The sequence below is a fragment of the Pseudophryne corroboree genome, chromosome 1 (assembly GCF_028390025.1).
Source record: "Pseudophryne corroboree isolate aPseCor3 chromosome 1, aPseCor3.hap2, whole genome shotgun sequence".
NCBI classification, from domain to species: Eukaryota; Metazoa; Chordata; class Amphibia; order Anura; family Myobatrachidae; genus Pseudophryne; species Pseudophryne corroboree.
The window spans coordinates 415,840,191-415,860,702 of record NC_086444.1 but is presented as its reverse complement, the minus strand read 5'-3'; the positions used below and the strand labels follow the sequence as shown (position 1 = coordinate 415,860,702).

At 45.5% G+C, this 20,512-nt stretch overlaps 1 protein-coding gene across 4 annotated transcripts in view; it reads left to right on the top strand.

Moving 5' to 3' along the window:
- RITA1 (RBPJ interacting and tubulin associated 1) overlaps nt 1-19,471 on the top strand; it is a 68,880-nt gene extending 49,409 nt beyond the window's left edge. For 2 of the 4 annotated variants that reach the window (XM_063913313.1, XM_063913310.1), the window contains 2 exons: nt 8,054-8,359; nt 15,327-19,471. In XM_063913313.1, the coding sequence (XP_063769383.1) occupies nt 8,088-8,359; nt 15,327-15,753 (699 nt within the window). In that variant the 5' untranslated portion in view covers nt 8,054-8,087 and the 3' untranslated portion in view covers nt 15,754-19,471. Of the gene's footprint in view, nt 1-4,362; nt 4,463-4,519; nt 4,783-8,053; nt 8,360-15,326 lie in introns of those variants that run through there. The other 2 variants (XM_063913311.1, XM_063913312.1) reach the window with 2 other exon arrangements.
- The last annotated feature ends 1,041 nt before the right edge of the window (nt 19,472-20,512 follow it).

Here is a 20,512-nt window from a genome sequence, read left to right as displayed (position 1 = left end):
ACCGGTGGGGGCACGTCTTCGACTTTTCAGTCAGGCCTGGGTCAGTTCGGACCTGAATCCCTGGGTGTTGGAAATAGTTTCCCAGGGTTACAAATTGGAATTCGAGGATGTGCCCCCGAGCCGATTTTTCAAATCGGCCCTACCAGCTTCCACATCGGAAAGGGATGTAGTGTTAGTTGCAATTCAGACGCTGTGTATACAGCAAGTGATAATCAAGGGAAGAGGTTACTATTCAACCCTATTTGTGGTCCCGAAACTGGACGGTACGGTCAGACCGATTTTGAATCTGAAATCCCTAAACCTGTACATAAAAAGATTCAAATTCAAAATGGAATCTCTCAGAGCAATAATAGCCAACATGGAGGAGGGGGAGTTTATGGTGTCTCTGGACATAAAGGATGCGTACCTTCATGTCCCCATATATGCCCCCCATCAGGAATACCTGAGATTCGCTGTACAGGATTGTCATTACCAATTTCAGACGTTGCCGTTTGTACTTTCCACGGCCCCGAGGATTTTCACAAAGATGATGGCGGAAATGATGGTGGTCCTGCGCAAGCATGGAGTTACAATTATCCCATACTTGGACGATCTCCTGATAAAAGCGAGATCAAGGGAGAAATTGCTGAGCAGTGTGGCGCTCTCTTTGAGAGTGCTCCAGCAACACGGTTGGATTCTAAATCTACCGAAGTCACAGTTGATTCCGACAACTCGACTACCGTTCCTAGGTATGATACTGGATACGGAACAAATGAAGGTCTTCCTCCCAATAGAGAAAGCCCAAGACATCCAGAACATGGTCAGAGACCTGCTAAAACCGAAAAGGGTGTCAGTTCACCAATGCACTCGAGTTCTGGGGAAAATGGTGGCGGCCTACGAGGCCATTCCCTTCGAAAGGTTCCATGCAAGGACTTTTCAATGGGACCTTCTGGACAAGTGGTCCGGGTCCCATCTGCACTTACATCGGAAAATAACTCTGTCCCCAGGAACCAGAGTGTCCCTCCTGTGGTGGTTGCAAAGTGCTCACCTGCTGAAGGGTCGCCGGTTCGGGATTCAGGACTGGATCCTGGTTACCACGGACGCGAGCCTCCGAGGATGGGGAGCGGTCACACAAGGAAAGACTTTTCAGGGTCTTTGGTCAGACCAGGAGTCCTGTCTACACATCAATGTGTTGGAACTCAGGGTCATTTACAACGGCCTTCGACAAGCGGAGAGTTTTCTTCGAAACCTTCCGGTTCTGATTCAATCAGACAATATCACAGCAGTGGCTCATGTGAACCGCCAAGGCGGGACAAGAAGCAGAGTTGCGATGGCGGAAGCCACAAGGATCCTTCGCTGGGCGGAAAATCATGTAAGCGCTCTGTCGGCTGTCTTCATTCCGGGAGTGGACAACTGGGAAGCAGACTTCCTCAGCAGACACGATCTCCATCCAGGAGAGTGGGGACTTCATCAAGAACTCCTCAAATAGACATGATGGCGTCACGCCTCAACAAAAAACTTCGGAGGTATTGCGCCAGGTCTCTGGACCCTCAGGCAGTAGCAGTAGACGCACTGGTAACACCGTGGGTGTTCGAATCGGTCTACGTGTTTCCTCCTCTTCCTCTCATCACGAAAGTTTTGAGGATCATAAGACGAAGAAGAGTACAGACGATACTCGTTGTCCCAGACTGGCCTCGAAGGGCCTGATACTCGGATCTACAAGAGATGCTCACAGGAGACCCCAGGCCTCTTCCTTTGAGGGAAGACCTGTTGCAGCAGGGGCCCTTTGTATTTCAAGACTTACCGCGGTTACGTTTGACGGCATGGCGGTTGAACGCCGAATCCTAGCAAAAAATGGGATTCCGGAAGAGGTCATCCCTACTTTAATAAAGGCTAGGAAGGAGGTGACGATAAAACATTATCACCGTATCTGGCGAAAGTATGTGTCTTGGTGTGAGACCAAGAATGCACCTACGGAAGATTTTCATCTGGGTCGTCTTCTCCACTTCCTACAGACAGGAGTGGATATGGGCCTGAAATTAGGCTCGGTTAAGGTACAGATTTCGGCCCTCTCGATTTTCTTTCAGAAGGAATTGGCTTCTCTTCCAAAAGTCCAGACGTTTGTAAAGGGAGTGCTGCACATCCAGCCCCCTTTTGTGCCTCCAGTGGCACCATGGGACCTGAACATGGTGTTGCAGTTCCTAAAATCACACTGGTTTGAACCGCTCAACAAGGTTGAGTTGAAATTTCTTACCTGGAAGGTGGTCATGTTGTTGGCCTTAGCATCAGCAAGGCGAGTGTCAGAATTGGCGGCTCTATCACACAAGAGCCCCTACTTGATTTTTCATGTGGATCGAGCTGAATTGAGGACACGTCCGCAATTTTTGCCTAAAGTGGTTTCGTCGTTCCATATGAATCAACCTATTGTGGTGCCTGTGGCTACCGGTAACCTGGAGGATTCCAGATCCCTGGACGTAGTCAGGGCCTTAAAAATTTATGTAGCCAGGACGGCTAGAATTAGGAAAACAGAGGCTCTGTTTATCCTGTATGCGGCCAATAAGATTGGCGCTCCTGCTTCGAAGCAGACTATTGCTCGCTGGATCTGTAATACGATTCAGCAGGCTCACTCTACGGCTGGATTGCCGGTACCAAATTCGGTTAAGGCCCATTCCACTAGGAAGGTGGGCTCTTCTTGGGCGGCTGCCCGAGGCGTCTCGGCTTTACAACTTTGCCGAGCGGCGACTTGGTCGGGATCAAACACTTTTGCTAAATTCTACAAGTTTGATACCCTGGCTGATGAGGACCTAGCGTTTGCTCAGTCGGTGCTGCAGAGTCGTCCGCACTCTCCCGCCCGATTGGATGCTTTGGTATAAACCCCATGGTCCTTACGGAGTCCCCAGCATCCTCTAGGACGTAAGAGAAAATAAGATTTTAAACCTACCGGTAAATCTATTTCTCCTAGTCCGTAGAGGATGCTGGGCGCCCGTCCCAGTGCGGAAACTCTGCAAGACTTGTATATAGTTGTTGCTTACATAAGGGTTATGTTACAGTTGACATCGGTCTTGGACCGTTACTGTTGTTTTTGTTCATACTGTTAACTGGTTATGTATGTTCCAGGTTACATGGTATTATTGGTGTGGGCTGGTATGAATCTTGCCCTTGGATTGCTAAATCCTGCCTTGTATTGTCCATCTCCTCTAGGCACAGTTCTCTGCAGTGCACCCATTCTCCTCTGGGCACAAGATCTAACTGAGGTCTGGAGGAGGGGCATAGAGGGAGGAGCCAGTGCACACCCATAGTCAAAGTTCTTTTTAGGTGCCCTATCTCCTGCGGAGCCCGTCTATACCCCATGGTCCTTACGGAGTCCCCAGCATCCTCTACGGACTAGGAGAAATAGATTTACCGGTAGGTTTAAAATCTTATTTTTTATACATGTGTCCAAAACCTAACACAATGGAAACTGTAATCTCTGCATGTTTAACTGGTTTATGTTCATGTTCAAAATATATAAAGTTTGTATATTTTCAGTTTCTGCTGTCACTGTCATTACTTCTGTGATAGTGGTGTTTGTCTACCTTCCCTTCTTCTGCTTCTTGTGGAAGTAATGAAGCAGGTTTCAGGATTGTACTGGTGTTAAAGTGCTCCTTCATATTTGGTTAGCCTAGCAGCTGAGAGGTGTTTGGTTTGTGCTTGATTAAGTATCTCAGTGACTGCATGTGGGACCATCAGTGTTAATGGGTGTCCCAGGACAATATCCGTACTTTTCTCAAGTATCAGAGCTGCTGCAGCAACTGATCATATGCAGGTGGGGGCTGCACGTATTACTGGATCAAGTTGTATTGAATAGTAAGCTAGTGGCTTTTGTTTTCCTGCATATGGCTGCTTTAGGACATCTTGTGCAAAAGAAGAAGATTCATGGCAAAACAGCATAAAAGGCTTTTGGTAATTTGGAAGAGCTTATGCTGGAGCATTAAGTATTTCCTGTTTTAAAACATTGAACATTTCTTCCTGTTCTGCTGTCAGGCAGAGAGGTCCTTGCTGTACTGTGCCAATAAGGGCATCATACAGGACTTGTAGTTTGTTTGACGCACAAGGAATCCACTCTCTGCAATACATCAGCAATCCTAGGAATGCTCTGAGTTCTTTGAATGTGCAAGGGAGGGGGAGGGGGGGATGTTAACCTTTAGGATTGCTTGTTTTCTTTCCTTAGTTAAAGGTTTTGCTTGGTAACTAATGCAATGTCCTAGAAAGTATACTTTCTGTTTAGCAATCTGTATCTTTTCAGACACTTTACAGTTCACAGTGTGCAGAAATTTCAACAGTGATACAATTTGTTAAATACATTGTGTATGCACATCTGTACAAAGCAAAAGATCATCCACATACTGAATGATCACAGTACTTTCATGAATTGGTGCCCATCCCTTTAAAATCGATGGCATTGCTTCTGAGTAAGCACTGGGGCTTGTAGCCCCCCCTTGGGGTAAGCGTATCCATGTGTACTCTGTGCTCTGATGTGTAAATGACAATAGTTGCTGACTTTCTTCTGTAGTTGCTACTGAGGAAAATGCATTTGCAATATCAATGACAGTGAACCAGCAGGAGCTTGGAGGTATTTGGTTCAGCAAGGTGTGTGGATTTGGCACTATGGGGGCATTTACATACATACATTTGTTAATTTCACGCAAATCATGTACAATGCGGAATGAGGGTGACCCATCAGGATTTGGGGATCGATTTTGTACTGGAAACAGAGGTGCATTCCAATTGGATCTGCATTCCTTAAGCATGCCTGCTTATAAGGTAATCATGTATTTGTTTGTCTATTGCTTTAATCTGATCTGGTCTTAAAGGATATTGCTTAACCTTTACTGGTTGTGAACCTGGTTTGAGTTTAATTGTCACAGGTTCTGTGGGCATAAGACCAGCATCCATTTTCCCTTTTGCCCAGACCTCTATTGGGATAAGGGATTCTATGTATTCCAATTCACTGTCTAGCTGTGGTGTGTCAAAAGCAACCAGGCTTGTAGCTCCTGGTCTGGCAACTAGAGTCACTTCCCCATCTTTATACTGTACAGTGGCATTAAGTGCGGACAGTAAGTCGTAAGATTACAGGACATTCATCTGACACCAAGAATTGTGTCTCTATGAAAACCTGATTGTCAATCTGCACTGTGACTTGCATTGTCTTTTTAAGTAGCCGTTTAGCACTGTCCAGTCCAGTAGTGACACTGGTTTGAGTAGACATTAAGTGCGGTGGGACATATTTGGACTGGATGACAGATGTGGCAGCCCGGAGTCTATTAAGGCCTGTATAGGTGTTAATCCCTCTATAGAGAGGGGCACAGTGCATTGTGGACCAGATGATGTGCTAAAACTGGGATATGTGTGACTCTGGGGGCCGTTTTCCTATTCTTGTTTGGTTTTGTGAGAGTTAAACTCGACACGTGGCTGATCAGCTAGGGGGTAAATCCTTTTTAAGGTGAGCCCTCTGGAGACAGTGAAAACATAGACCCTTCTTTACGCATGTCGGAGATCTGTTGCAGCATTTGGAGCAGGCTGTTTAACTGCTCCCATATCAGTTTTTTTGTGTACTTATTCTGCATTACATAAATGGGTCTTTTCATTTCTGTCTTTGGAGTCATCCTCAATAGCTCTTAGCACTGTGAGGAGAGCCTCTGGGCTTAGAGTGGCATACTCTGGGTGACTAATCTTAAGTATTTTGGTCAGATTCTGGTCTAACCTCTCAGAAATGCATTTTTGAATGTGCTAATATCTCTGGCTGCTGTGTGACCAAACCCATAATCCTCATGCCTCTGTCTGCACTGCTAGTAATATTCTGTGACAGACTGATTTCTACCCTGAGGGGTGACTTGTGATGGCATATTTCTAACCTGCTCTTCACAGTATGCAGTGCATTTTTTTGGTGCATAAGGTACCACTTGGTAATTCTTTCATTTCCTCAGCAGTTGGGGTGGTGGTTAGCAACACCATTATCATCATTTATTACTGCAGGTGCTATTTGATTTGAAACATAGCTACCTGCTGAGGCTTTAGCCATTTGGTCAAGATACATCCATGTGACACTGTAAAAGTACATCATGTGTGTGAATCGTTTAGCAAAACCCATTGGGTTGGTTTTTATGTCTTATACCATCTCACCTGTTGGGCTTACTGACCCACACCAGCTGCCGCCCCTGAGGTCACCTGGGTAAACACAGTCTATACCGCTACGTTTGGGGTTGGGACAGGTGCTTCTGAGGACGCCCCTTCATATGATGGAGGTGGGGCTGATGGGGTTATTGGGGTTGGCTTTGTCCTTTCAGACCTGGAAGTTTTACACTTCACACAAATTTTACTGCTCCAGTATTGTAGTTTAGGGCACTCACAACACCAAGAATGCTTTTTGTGGCTTAAAAATGTACTGAGGCTTTCAACCTGGTTGTTACTGAGGTGAGTGGTAAACTAGGTGAAAACCAGTGATTTTACAGACACGACAGGTCTCATTCCAGTGTGTGGCACATTTTATACATGACTGGTCCTCTGTTGCATTACAAAAACCACAGTCACGTTTGGGACATTTCCATCTAGGGTTATTGGATTTTACTGGGAGAGTGGGATAATCATGGTAATCTAACAAAGATTAGATTATAAAATAGCGACTATAAATCAAGAACATAAAGTTGACTTTCTCACGCTTTACAATTGGACACAATGATGAAACAAAACTGGGTAATAACAAACAGTTATAGCGGTAGGAAGGCCCTGCTCGCAAGCTTACAATCTGTAGGGAAATTGAGTGCACTTGTATGGTTTTAAATAGTATAATGGCCTATAAAGACATGTCAGCTTTCAGGTGAATTTCTCCAAACAGCTATTAATGGGTTAAGTGACGTGGGACATATATAGCGAGGTGTTGTATTGATGGAAGAGTTTTTTTAGAACTTGCAGATAGCAGCTAAAAGTGTGACCTCCCCCATCCAACTTTTTAAAACTTGCATTAAAACACTGCAAAATCCCTTTGCAGACATGTTTCTGTATCCAAAATACTGTAAAGACTTTAATAGGCCCTATCTCGTTCATTAATGAACGAGATACTGTTCATATCTTTCAGTGTGGAGGCACAAGTGATGAACGATGCGCGGCCCCGCACTCGTTCATCGCTGGTCCCCCGTCGGCTGTACATGCAGGCCAATATGGACGATCTCGTCCATATTTGCCTGCACTTCTATGGAGCCGGGTGACGGGGGCAGCTCGGCGGCGGTTCGTTAAATGTGTAGGGCCCTTAACTTGCTGAAAGACACTTTTATACTGTCCTGCTTTCTTATCAGTCTAGGCAGATGCAGCCACTGATGTCAGTCACTGTGACTGTGTGCACCCAATGGCAGTGCACACTAGACTCCTTTCCCACACACACCCAATCCCTCCGCCGCATACACACTACAGGGAGGGGCAATAGGCAGATGTTTTGCCTAGTGTGCCCAGAAACCTTGCACTCGCCCTGCATTTTAGTTGCCACTTTCTGGGGTCCAGGATGATTTCTGCTCTTTTTCGTGCACTTCTGCCAGGTCACTTATTGTAGAAAAGTCGCACAACGTTGCAGTGAGTCCTGTAAACTATCATTTCTGATTGAATCTTGCATTTCAGTGGTGCATGCATTGCTGCGATGTCTGTTAGTTTTGTGATGCAAATTTGTTTTTGCAAACTGGCATCTAATTGAAATGACCCCTCAGAGAGATTTGGGGTACTGCTTTCAATAAGAATGTTTCCTCACTGTGCAGGGCCGTGATCTTACAGTGTGTTCTAGGATGCGGTTATGTGACCTGTGGTAGGAAGACAAACCCAACCCTGTGTTACAAGCCATTGTATCTTAAAATGTATGAGTTATTGTCCATTCAATATAAATAAATAAATATTGGTGGTAACTTCCGTTATGTCTAATATGTGGTGAAACATTCGCATTGTTCTTGTTCGCAAAGGTAAAAACAAAATGTGTTCATTGACATGCATGATTTGAAAAGGATGGATGTGTTCAATATAGTTCTGAAAATAACGTAATGTGAATCATTTGTAGATTCTCCTGGCCTGATGATCTGATTGATATCGATATGTCTCTGGACCTCTCCATTACGGGGCATCGCACCTTATTTCCTCAAAAAAAGAGCAGAAGTGCCTACAGATTTAAAGCTGCAAACTCTTTTGTCGATGAAACCCTTTTTAGCAGCTCTGGGGGGAAAGTAGATCCAGCTCTTCAGTGGACCACAGGCACTTCTGTCCAGGAACCATACTTGCGGAGTCCAGAAGAAGATAAGAAGGCAAAGACCACTGGCTGGACTAACTGCACACCAACAGGGACTCCACGGAAAAAAAACCAATATAGGTAAGAATTACCTCTGTGAGTTGTATGATGGAAACAGCAGAAGGCTGTCCTTTTGGTGCCCTATAGTTTCTACAGTACTTCATATTACTTTTTTCTTTTGCGTCTTTGCCCAGAAAGTGCTTTAATGTAAAGTATATGCAGCCTAGTTTGATATTGTGTGGTAAATCTAAATGAATTAAAATGTTAAAATTATGATGAGCGGGTTCGGTTTTACTCGGTTCTCAAAACTCTATCTTATTGGCTATCCAAAACACGTGACATCCGTGAGCCAATAAGATGCCGTTTGGAGAAACGAGTAGAACCGAGTTAAACCGAACCCGCTCATCACTAGTTAAAATAATGAAATCAAAAGTATTAAAACACTAAGAAAAAAAATGTGTGTGTATATACATATATGTATGTGTGTGTGTGTGTGTGTGTGTGTGTGTGTATATATATATATATATATATATATATATATATATACAGGTTGAGTATCCCTTATCCAAAATGCTTGGGACCAGAGGTATTTTGGATATCGGATTTTTCCGTATTTTGGAATAATTGCATACCATAATGAGATATTATAGTAATGGGACCTAAATCTAAGCACAGAATGCATTTATGTTTCATATACACCTTATACACACAGCCTGAAGGTAATTTTAGCCAATATTTCTCTAACGTCCTAGTGGATGCTGGGGACTCCGTAAGGACCATGGGGAATAGACGGGCTCCGCAGGAGACTGGGCACTCTAAAAGAAAGATTAGGTACTATCTGGTGTGCACTGGCTCCTCCCTCTATGCCCCTCCTCCAGACCACAGTTAGAATCTGTGCCCGGCCAGAGCTGGGTGCTCCTAGCAGGCTCTCCTGAGCCTGCTAGAAAAAGAAAGTATTTGTTAGGTTTTTTATTTTCAGTGAGCTTCTGTTGGCAACAGACTCACTGCTACGAGGGACCGAGGGGAGAGAAGCAAACGTACCTGTTCACAGCTAGGTTGCGCTTCTTAGGCTACTGGACACCATTAGCTCCAGAGGGTTCGAACACAGGCGCCTGTCCTCGATCGTCCGTTCCCGGAGCCGCGCCGCCGTCCCCCTCGCAGAGCCAGAAGAGCAGAAGCATGAAGACGGCGAAATCGGCGCCTGAAGACTCCTGTCTTCATTTCAGGTAGCGCACAGCACCGCAGCTGTGCGCCATTGCTCCCACAGCACACCACACACTCCGGTCACTGTAGGGTGCAGGGCGCGGGGGGGGGGGCGCGCCCTGGGCAACAATTGAAGTACCTGTTGGCATAAACTACATATATACAGTTGGGCACTGTATATATGTAAATTCCCCCGCCATATTTTCTCACAGAAAGCGGGACAGAAGCCCGCCGCTGAGGGGGCGGGGCCTTCTTCCTCAGCACACCAGCGCCATTTTCTCTTCACAGCTCCGCTGGAAGGACGCTCCCCAGGCTCTCCCCTGCAGTATCCTGATACAAGAAGGGTAAAAAGAGAGGGGGGGGGCACATAAATTTAGGCGCAAAAAAGCATAAAAAGCAGCTATTGGGTAATCACCTTTTATAGTGTGTATCCCTGGGTTATATAGCGCTGTGGTGTGTGCTGGCATACTCTCTCTTTGTCTCCCCAAAAGCCTTTGTGGGGTCCTGTCCTCAATCAGAGCATTCCCTGTGTGTGTGCGGTGTGTCGGTACGGCTGTGTCGACATGTTTGATGAGGAGAGTTACGTGGAGGCGGAGCAAGTGCCGGTAAATGTGGTGTCGCCCCTCGTCTGGGCCGACACCTGATTGGATGGATATGTGGAAGGCCTTAAATGATAATGTAAACTCATTACATAAAAGGTTTGATGATGTTGCAGCCGGGGGACAGCCAGGCTCTCAACCCGGGCCTGCCCAGGCAGCTCAGAGGCCGTCAGGATCTCGTAAACGTCCACTGTCTCAGATGGTTGACACGGATGCCGACACGGAGTCCGACTCCAGTGTCGACGATGATGAGGCACAATTGCAGCCTAAAATGACCAAGGCCATCCGCTATATGATTATTGCAATGAAAGATGTTTTACACATTTCAGAGGTTAACCCTGTCCTGACAAGAGGGTACATATGTTTGGGAAGAAAAAGCAGGCAGTGACTTTTCCCCCGTCACATGAATTAAATGAGTTATGTGAAGAGCGTGGAGCTCCCCTGATAAGAAAATGGTGATTCCCAAAAGGTTACTGCTGGCGTACCCTTTCCCGCCAACGGATAGGTTACGTTGGGAATCCCCCCTTAGGGTAGACAAGGCCCTGACACGCTTATCTAAAAAGGTGGCCCTGCCGTTTCAGGATACGGCCGCCCTAAAGGAGCCTGCGGATAGGAAGCAGGAAGCTATCCTGAAGTCTGTTTATACTCACTCTGGTACTTTACTGAGACCAGCTATTGCTTCAGCCTGGATGTGTAGCGCTGTAGCGGCATGGACAGATACTCTGTCAGACGACATAGATTCCCTCGACAGGGATACTATCTTACTAACCCTGGGCCATATTAAAGACGTCGTCTTATATATGCGGGATGCCCAGAGGGACATCTGCATGCTAGGTTCTAGAATTAATGCAATGTCCGTGTCTGCCAGGAGGGTCTTATGGACTCGGCAATGGAGGCAGAGGGAGAGGAAAGAAGCTGCACCAGGCAGCCAGTTCCCAGGAACAAAAGTCCTCCCCGGCTTCCACTAAGTCCACCGCATGACGCTGGGGCTCCACAGGCGGAGCCAGGAGCAGTGGGTGCGCGTCTCCGACATTTCAGCAACGAGTGGGTTCACTCACGAGTGGATCCTTGGGTTATACAAATTGTATCTCAGGGATACAAGCTGGAATTCGAGGTGACGCCCCCTCACCGTTACCTAAAATCGGCCTTGCCTGCTTCCCCCCTGGAAAGGGAGATGGTACTGGCGGCAATTCACAAGCTGTTCCTCCAGCAGGTGGTAGTGAAGGTTCCCCTCCTTCAACAAGGAAGGGGTTACTATTCCACTATGTTTGTGGTACCGAAACCAGATGGTTCGGTGAGACCCATTCTGAATTTAAAATCCCTGAACATTTATCTCAAGAGATTCAAGTTCAAAATGGAATCGCTCAGAGCGGTCATTGCAAGCCTGGAAGAGGGGAATTTTATGGTATCTCTGGACATCAAGGATGCGTACTTGCATGTCCCCATATCCACCTCACCAGGAGTACCTCAGGTTTGTGGTACAGGACTGTCATTACCAATTCCAGACGTTGCCGTTTGGTCTGTCCACGGCACCGAGGGTATTTACCAAGGTAATGGCGGAAATGATGGTACACCTTCGGCAGCGGGGAGTTACAGTTATCCCGTACTTGGACGATCTCCTTATAAAGGCGAGGTCCAGGGAGCAGTTGTTGGTCAGCGTTGCACACTCTCGGGAAGTGTTGCAACAACACGGCTGGATTCTAAATATTCCAAAGTCGCAGCTGATTCCTACGACGCGTCTGCCCTTCCTGGGCATGATTCTGGACACAGACCAGAAGAAGGTGTTTCTCCCGGAGGAGAATGCTCAGGAGCTCGTGACTCTGGTCAGAGACCTCCTCAAACCGAAACAGGTGTCGGTGCACCTCTGCACGCGTGTCCTGGGGAAGATGGTAGCCTCATACGAAGCCATTCCCTTCGGCAGGTTCCATGCGAGGATCTTTCAGTGGGATCTGTTGGGCAAGTGGTCCGGATCGCATCTTCAGATGCATCGGCTGATCACCCTTTCCCCGAGGGCCAGGGTGTCTCTTCTGTGGTGGCTGCAGAGTGCTCACCTTCTCGAGGGCCGCAGGTTCGGCATACAGGACTGGGTTCTGGTGACCACGGATGCAAGCCTCCAAGGGTGGGGGGCAGTCACTCAGGGAAGAAACTTCCAAGGGCTGTGGTCAAGTCAGGAGACTTGTCTGCACATAAACATACTGGAACTAAGGGCCATATACAACGCCCTGAGTGAAGCGGAGCCCCTGCTTCGAGACCAACCAGTGCTGATTCAGTCAGACAACATCACGGCGGTCGCCCATGTAAACCGCCAGGGCGGCACAAGAAGCAGGGTGGCAATGGCGGAAGCCACAAAGATTCTTCGTTGGGCGGAGAATCACGTCCAAGCACTGTCAGCAGTGTTCATTCCGGGAGTGGACAACTGGGAAGCAGACTTCCTCAGCAGACACGACCTCCACCCGGGAGAGTGGGGACTTCATCAAGAAGTCTTCACACAAATAACAAATCGTTGGGAACGGCCACAGGTGGACATGATGGTGTCCCGCCTCAACAAAAAGCTAAAAAGATATTGCGCCAGGTCAAGGGACCCTCAGGCGATAGCTGTGGACGCACTGGTAACACCGTGGGTGTTCCAGTCGGTTTATGTGTTCCCTCCTCTTCCTCTCATACCCAAGGTATTGAGAATAGTAAGAAAAAGAGGAGTGAGAGCAATACTCATCGTTCCGGATTGGCCAAGAAGGACTTGGTACCCAGAACTACAAGAGATGATCACAGAGGACCCATGGCCTCTGCCTCTCAGACAGGACCTGTTGCAACAGGGGCCCTGTCTGTTCCAAGACTTACCGCGGCTGCGTTTGACGGCATGGCGGTTGAACGCCGGATCCTAAAGGAAAAGGGCATTTCGGATGAAGCGATTCCTACGCTGATAGGAGCTAGGAAGGATGTAACAGCAAAGCATTATCACCGTATATGGCGGAAATATGTTGCTTGGTGTGAGGCCAGGAAGGCCCCTACAGAGGAGTTCCAACTGGGTCGATTTCTGCACTTCCTACAGTCAGGTGTGACTATGGGCCTAAAATTAGGGTCCATAAAGGTCCAGATTTCGGCCCTATCTATTTTCTTTCAAAAAGAACTGGCTTCACTGCCTGAGGTTCAGACGTTTGTAAAGGGAGTGCTGCATATTCAGCCCCCTTTTGTGCCACCAGTGGCACCTTGGGATCTTAACGTTGTGTTGGATTTCCTGAAATCCCACTGGTTTGAGCCACTTAAGACCGTGGAACTAAAGTATCTCACGTGGAAAGTGGTCATGCTGTTGGCCTTAGCATCGGCTAGGCGTGTGTCAGAGTTGGCGGCTTTGTCATGTAAAAGCCCCTATCTGATTTTCCATATGGACAGGGCAGAATTGCGGACTCGACCCCAATTTCTCCCAAAGGTGGTGTCATCTTTTAATTTAAACCAACCTATTGTGGTGCCTGCGGCTACTCGTGACTTGGAGGACTCCAAGTTGCTGGACGTAGTCCGGGCTTTGAAGATTTATGTCACCAGAACAGCTGGAGTCAGGACGACGGACTCGCTGTTCATCCTGTATGCATCCAACAAGCTGGCTGCTCCTGCTTCAAAGCAAACTATTGCTCGCTGGATCTGTAACACGATTCAGCAGGCTCATTCTGCGGCTGGATTGCCGCATCCTAAATCAGTGAAAGCCCATTCCACAAGGAAGGTGGGCTCTTCTTGGGCGGCTGCCCGAGGGGTCTCGGCTTTACAGCTTTGCCGAGCGGCTACTTGGTCGGGATCAAACACTTTGCAAAATTCTATAAGTTTGATACCCTGGCTGAGGAGGACCTTGTGTTTGCCCATTCGGTGCTGCAGAGTCATCCGCACTCTCCCGCCCGTTTGGGAGCTTTGGTATAATCCCCATGGTCCTTACGGAGTCCCCAGCATCCACTAGGACGTCAGAGAAAATAAGAATTTACTCACCGGTAATTCTATTTCTCGTAGTCCGTAGTGGATGCTGGGCGCCCGTCCCTAGTGCGGACTTTCTGCAATACGTGTATATAGTTATTGCTTAATAAGGGTTATTGTTATGAGCCATCCGTTGAGTGAGGCTCAGTGTTGTTCATACTGTTAACTGGGTAAGGTTATCACAAGTTGTACGGTGTGATTGGTGTGGCTGGTATGAGTCTTACCCTGGATTCCAAAATCCTTTCCTTGTAGTGTCAGCTCTTCCGGGCACAGTTTCCCTAACTGAGGTCTGGAGGAGGGGCATAGAGGGAGGAGCCAGTGCACACCAGATAGTACCTAATCTTTCTTTTAGAGTGCCCAGTCTCCTGCGGAGCCCGTCTATTCCCCATGGTCCTTACGGAGTCCCCAGCATCCACTACGGACTACGAGAAATAGAATTACCGGTGAGTAAATTCTTATTTTTTTATAACTTTGTGCATTAAACAAAGTGTGTGTACATTCACACAACTCATTTGTTTCACATACACCTTATACACACAGCCTGAAGGTCATTTAATACAATATTTTTAATAACTTCTTGTATTAAACAAAGTTTGTGTACATTGAGCCATCAAAAAACAAAGGTTTCATTATTTCACTCTCACTCAAAAAAGTCTGTATTTTGGAATATTCCGTATTTCGGAATATTTGGATATGGGATACTCAACCTGTGTGTATGTGTGTGTGTGTATATATATATATATATATATATATATATATATATATATATATATTCCTGACTTTTACCCAAATTGTAAGTGCATAGAAGAATGATAATACTTCAACACTAGTGGTGACTGTAAATTAATAAAGTAATTGGAGCGCATTAAAAAAAATGCACAAAGATCAGCTGAACTACAAAGTTTTATAAAAGAGAGGAATATGTTATAAAATGACGACTATTGCTATAATTAGGCCTTTGTTTTTGTGTGGATAAATGCACTCTAACCTTAAGATTCTTTATTTTAATATACTTTGGAAAATAACAAATGAAAATCCTGTCTACTTCCCTATGTTGTTGGTAACGAATGATTTTTGTTTGTGGGACAGCCATATGTCCTGGCATACCATGGTAACATTGTTTTCAGAAAAAAAAGTTCTTTATTATTTTAATTAGTGATAATATGTATTTTTCTTATGTACCTCAAACATGACACAGTATTTGGGAACATTTTTCAAGTCATGGGGACACAAATTTTCTGTGTATATTTGGGGTTTCTGTCTCTAATGCTGTCACTAACTTTGTTCAGGGTGAAGAGTCACACTCCTTCCTATTGTGACGAGTCTCTGTTTGGGCCAAAGGTGGAGGACTGCGGTTGGGAAGCACCATGGGTAAAGAAAGAGGATACTATCAGGATCCGTCCCCTTCTGTGGAGCCCACCCCCAATAGTACGCCCACAGAGTTCCAAGCCAAACACTAAACAACTTCCGCTCCGAGCTGTACATCCTCCTGATTCCAGGACAAGTGCTCTGGGGATGCATGAAAAAAAAGGGAACTTCTGGAAGCCTCCAGAAAGTGACTCTGATTCAGGTGGACGCCCTACCTCAGCTGATCCTTCTGTCAGTGCAAAAGCTCGCTGGAGCTCGCCAAGGAGGGACACCGCACGGTCTTCAAATTATTCTGGAAGATTGTCCGCAAGGAGAGGCTCAGGAACAGAAAGACCGCCATGGAAATAATAAGGATTCAGGAACATGGCTTGAAAAAAAGGACATTTTGCAGAGGGACAAAGTTCTGGCAGTACAATCTTTCATTTCTGCATTTGATAAGCCATCCTGCAAAATTCCATTTTGCACTGTATTTGATAATATTTAGTGGAAGTTGTAGTCTATGAATAGAGGACTGTAACTGTCAATTGATTTTTTGTTGTTGTTGTTGTTGTTGTGTGGATTGGGATAAGGCTGTGAGCATGTAAGGTCAAATTCTGCCACTGAAATACACAAAAGGTGGTTTTTCAGGTTTGTACGAGCCTGTATAGCAAGGAGTGTGGTATATATCAAAGGTAATAGATTAAAAAAGGGCACATTTATGGTATCTGGGCCTAATCCATGTTGTACGCAATGCAGATGGTAACGCAACTGAGCGATTATCAGCATACTGTGCATGTGCCACAATTGCACTGCGCACTTGCCAAGGTACCTCTGCGATGCTGCTCCCAGTGATATTTTTAATGCAGAGTGATTGACAGGAATGGACCGTTTGAGGGCGGTAACGGGTAATGGCGGCAAAAACGCAGGCCTATCCTGACCGTTTTTGGGACGTGTATTTGCATTCAGCTGCAATCATGTACGTAGAGAAACATGTTGCCAGCGTCGCTACTGCCGTGACCAGCTTGCTTAACTATAGCATGTTCCTCGTTATTGCATATAGGCTGCGTATGTGTACGCAGTTGCTGAGGACTTTGCAATGGCTCCGGTAGGCGTATATCTTATTTTCTAGGTGGCATCTTCACTTGCAATCAATTGCAATTGTGTAGCTTACAAATTTGCAGCTGTGTAGGCAAGTGTATAAACATGAATTGGGCCCTCTGTGTAGAAACAGTGGTGCTTCCCATAGTAATAAATCATATTCCAGCTGTCATTTCATCTGATATAGTTTAGAACGCGTTACATTTATAAAATGACACCGTGTTCCTGTACCAGTCTGAGAGTAGACTATCATTACTACTTCATTCTTCTGAGCTCCCTACTCCTTCCACTATATTTCAGTCTGGTCTTAGTTATCTATTGTAGGACTACAAATTATTATCATCTAGCCACTATCTTATGCAGGCCTTGGTGAGCATTATTTTGTACTCGACAATACAGAGGTGTCCTCTTCTGTTGTGCGGGTTATAAGGTGCGGCATAGTAGCAGGTATATGCGTACGCACATGGCCGCCAATCTAAACAATGGAAAGCACACAGCCAGCGTGGGTAGCGATGCTTCCGCTACCCGTACATATAGAGGGGAGGCTGGAGGACTTCATTAACGTGGGTAGCCGGAAGCTATGCCAATTATACGCTGCTAAAAGCAGCAAAGACTATAAGGGACATATCTGGAGCTATGCTAGAAAGTGTGTGTTTTTCCTAAATGCACAGACATGCTCTGGGGTTGCCATGACTAGTAAAGTCATGGCATAGCCAGCAGGGGATCGGTATGAAATACCTCCAATCAAAATCCCAACGGTCGAAATCCCGGCAGCAATTGACCGACGGTCAAAATCCCGACAAGGTCAAAATCCCGACATGGACAAAATACAGACATTTAAAATACAGACAAGGTCAAAATACTGACATGTAAAATGTCAACAGGCCAAAATACTGGCATGCGTTTTTCAGTGGGTTTTTTTTGTGTTTGTCGACATAGGTCGACATGGACACCATATAAGTGTACCACGTCCCCTCACTGAGCTCGCCATGCTTCGGGCACGGTGCCTCGCTGCGCTCAGCACACTATTATATAAAGTATGAATAAGTCGGTTTAAATGAAAAAAATCATGAAAAACTCATGTCGGCATTTTACATGTCTGTATTTTTACCTTGTCGGTATTTTAAATGTCGGGAGTTTGACCTTGTCGGGATTTTGACCGTCGGTCAATTGCTGTCGGGATTTTGACCGTCGGGATTTTGATTGGAGGTAAATTGACTGCATCCCAGCCAGCAGTACCTTTGCTGTTACCATGCAGTTAACAGTAAGATACTGCTTCATTAAGCTTTCTGCACTGTACAAGTATAGTTGTACTAAACTTTCTCCTCAAAGTTCATTTAAAACTGTGGGGGAGATGTATCAAGCCTTGTGGTGAAGTTGCCCATGGGAACCAACTGCTTCCTGCTATTATTTTAGTGTTTGCTTTGGACGATTTACCTATGCTCGTTTAAATCCAATGTGTTCACTTTTTTTCACAGTACTTGTTTTAGTTTTTTACAGCATATTTTGTGAAATAATAGTGAAAAGGTTATTTTCATGTTTTTTTTTCTTTGCTTATTATCAGAGGGATTTAGGACTGCAGCCATGTTGCCTGCTGCCTGTCATTATGCAGTCAATCTGCCCCTGCTACGTAGTCTCCACTTACACACTTTCATTTTGTGACAGAATTCAAATGTGAACAATACTGAAAGTAGAGCTCTGTAAGTAGATAAGATACTATAGTTAGTACAGAGACCAAGATTGTTCATTCCAGATAAACCAAATTGTGCATGTATGTTTAGTAGCACCATTAGAGGAGCTAGGTAAATTCTTACACCTGGGATGTTATATAGTCATCTTTTAGGCCTTATACCCACTGAAAATATTTTTTTTTTCTATTAACAGGGGTTTGTTACTCGCATTTGAAGCAAACTATAAAGGGCCCTACACATTGGCCGATCCACCGCTGAGCTGGCCGACGGCGGATACGGCCGATGGGGCGACCCGGCGGCGGAGGGGCAGTGACGGGGGGAGTCACCCGGCTGCATTGAAGTGCAGGCAAATATGGACGAGATTGTCCATATTGGCTTGCATGTACAGCCGACGGGGGACCAGCGATGAACGAGCACGGGTCCGCACATCGTTCATCGTTGGAGCCTCCACACTCAAAGATCTGAACGGTATCTCGTTCATTTATGAACGAGATCGTTCATATCTTTGACTGATGTCGGCCAGTGTGTAGGGCCTATAAGCTTCCCCAATGTGTTTATTTGTTGTAAACATCCACAAGCAAAAAAATTAAATGAATTACATTCCAAAACAAAGCATAATGCAAGCACAATGCCAGTAGAACATTGCAGTAAGCATAGTGACACTAGAAGCCAATGTCATTTTACTGCTGTGAAACCCACTTGTAAAATGCATGTATAAACCCTAAATGTTGACCACATGCATATTCATAGAGAAAATAACAAATAGTAGTAGAAGTGCAGTTTAGAAATCGGAAAGTGATATCCTGTGAGTGTTTCCCACAAACTTCTAGAAGTGCCTTTCAATAAAGTGCTCTTGTGACGTTATTACAGTGCCCTGCACAGCAATATTCTTGTGGGATTGTGTATATATTGTGATCATAATGTTCATTTGCAGTGTTCACTTTAAATGTTGTTGTGTTCTAATATCGGAGCTGTGATTTCTTCTGGGATGTAGTTCTGTGACCGGTGGTCACAATACCAGCACCTACATCCCGCCCCCTCACTTTCTTCTCAATGCAACTTTTCAGTTACCCAGCCAATGCCAACCAAATGTGTGATGTGTGTAATCTGTCTGATTTACATAAATGATAAGTAATTACCACAATACTTTGGGAGTGTAAGCAGTGTTTCATCAATATACATATTAAGGAAGGTGATTTTTTTTCATGTTAATCATTTAAGACAATGCTGTCAATAAAATAAAAATCACAGAGTGGCTGACTATGTAGCCATTTCTAATGTGATTGTGTCCAAAATCAGTCACGTGTCTAAAGTCAAACTAAACTTTGTTTAAACTGTTCTTATTTGCGGACAACATTGCCCTATAGTAACTGAATAGAAATACATTTTTATTCTGTATTTAATTATTGCAAGAAAACAAATAGCTTCCAATTGGGAAGGAAACAATGAGTCTGTCTGTTTTTAATTGGTATCCGGATTCCAGGTCGACAACAAAAAGGTCGACACACCTTAGGTTGACGCCAATTGGTTGACACACCTCAGGTAGACGTGGACAAAAGGTCGACAGGAACAAGGTCGACATGGACACAAGGTCGACATGAGTTTTTCACGATTTTTTTCTTTTTTGGAACCTTTTCATACTTAACGATCCACGTGGACTACGATTGGAACGGTAATCTGTGCCGAGCGAAGCGGTAGCGGAGCAAAGGCACCATGCCCGAAGCAGGCGAGCCATGCGAGGGGACGCGGTGCACTAATTGGGGTTCCTGGTCACTCTACGAAGAAAACGACACCAAAAAAACATTAAAAACTCATGTCGACCTTTTTCCATGTTGACCTTGTTCCTGTCGACATTTTGTCCATGTCGACCTTTTGTCCATGTCGACCTAAGGTGTGTCAACCTTTTTGTTGTCGACCCGGAGTCCCGGACCTATTTAATTAACATGATGTTCGTAGAACAATAATAAATACCTTAACTAGTTCAACCCAATGCTCACACAATTCCTGGTTGGGTAGTGTGGATCAAATGCAAAGGCTACTCTAAAGAAATGTGTCCGGATCTGCATCAGATGTGTCTGGTTTATGACAGCTCATTTGTACCTACCCTGGAGAAGGCGCAATATGCAAGTTTCTGTAGGTTTGCATGAGTCGCAACACCATTACTGCACTGGGCCTGCGTTTGTATGACCCTTCCATCTGCATTCGTGCTTATGTGTTCTCTTTGTGTGCAAATATGCACAATGTATGCTATGCACACTGGTGTCACCATCAGACACTGACAGCTGTAATATGACAATATAACACAAGCATTCCTGCCTATACCAGTGGTTCCCAAACGT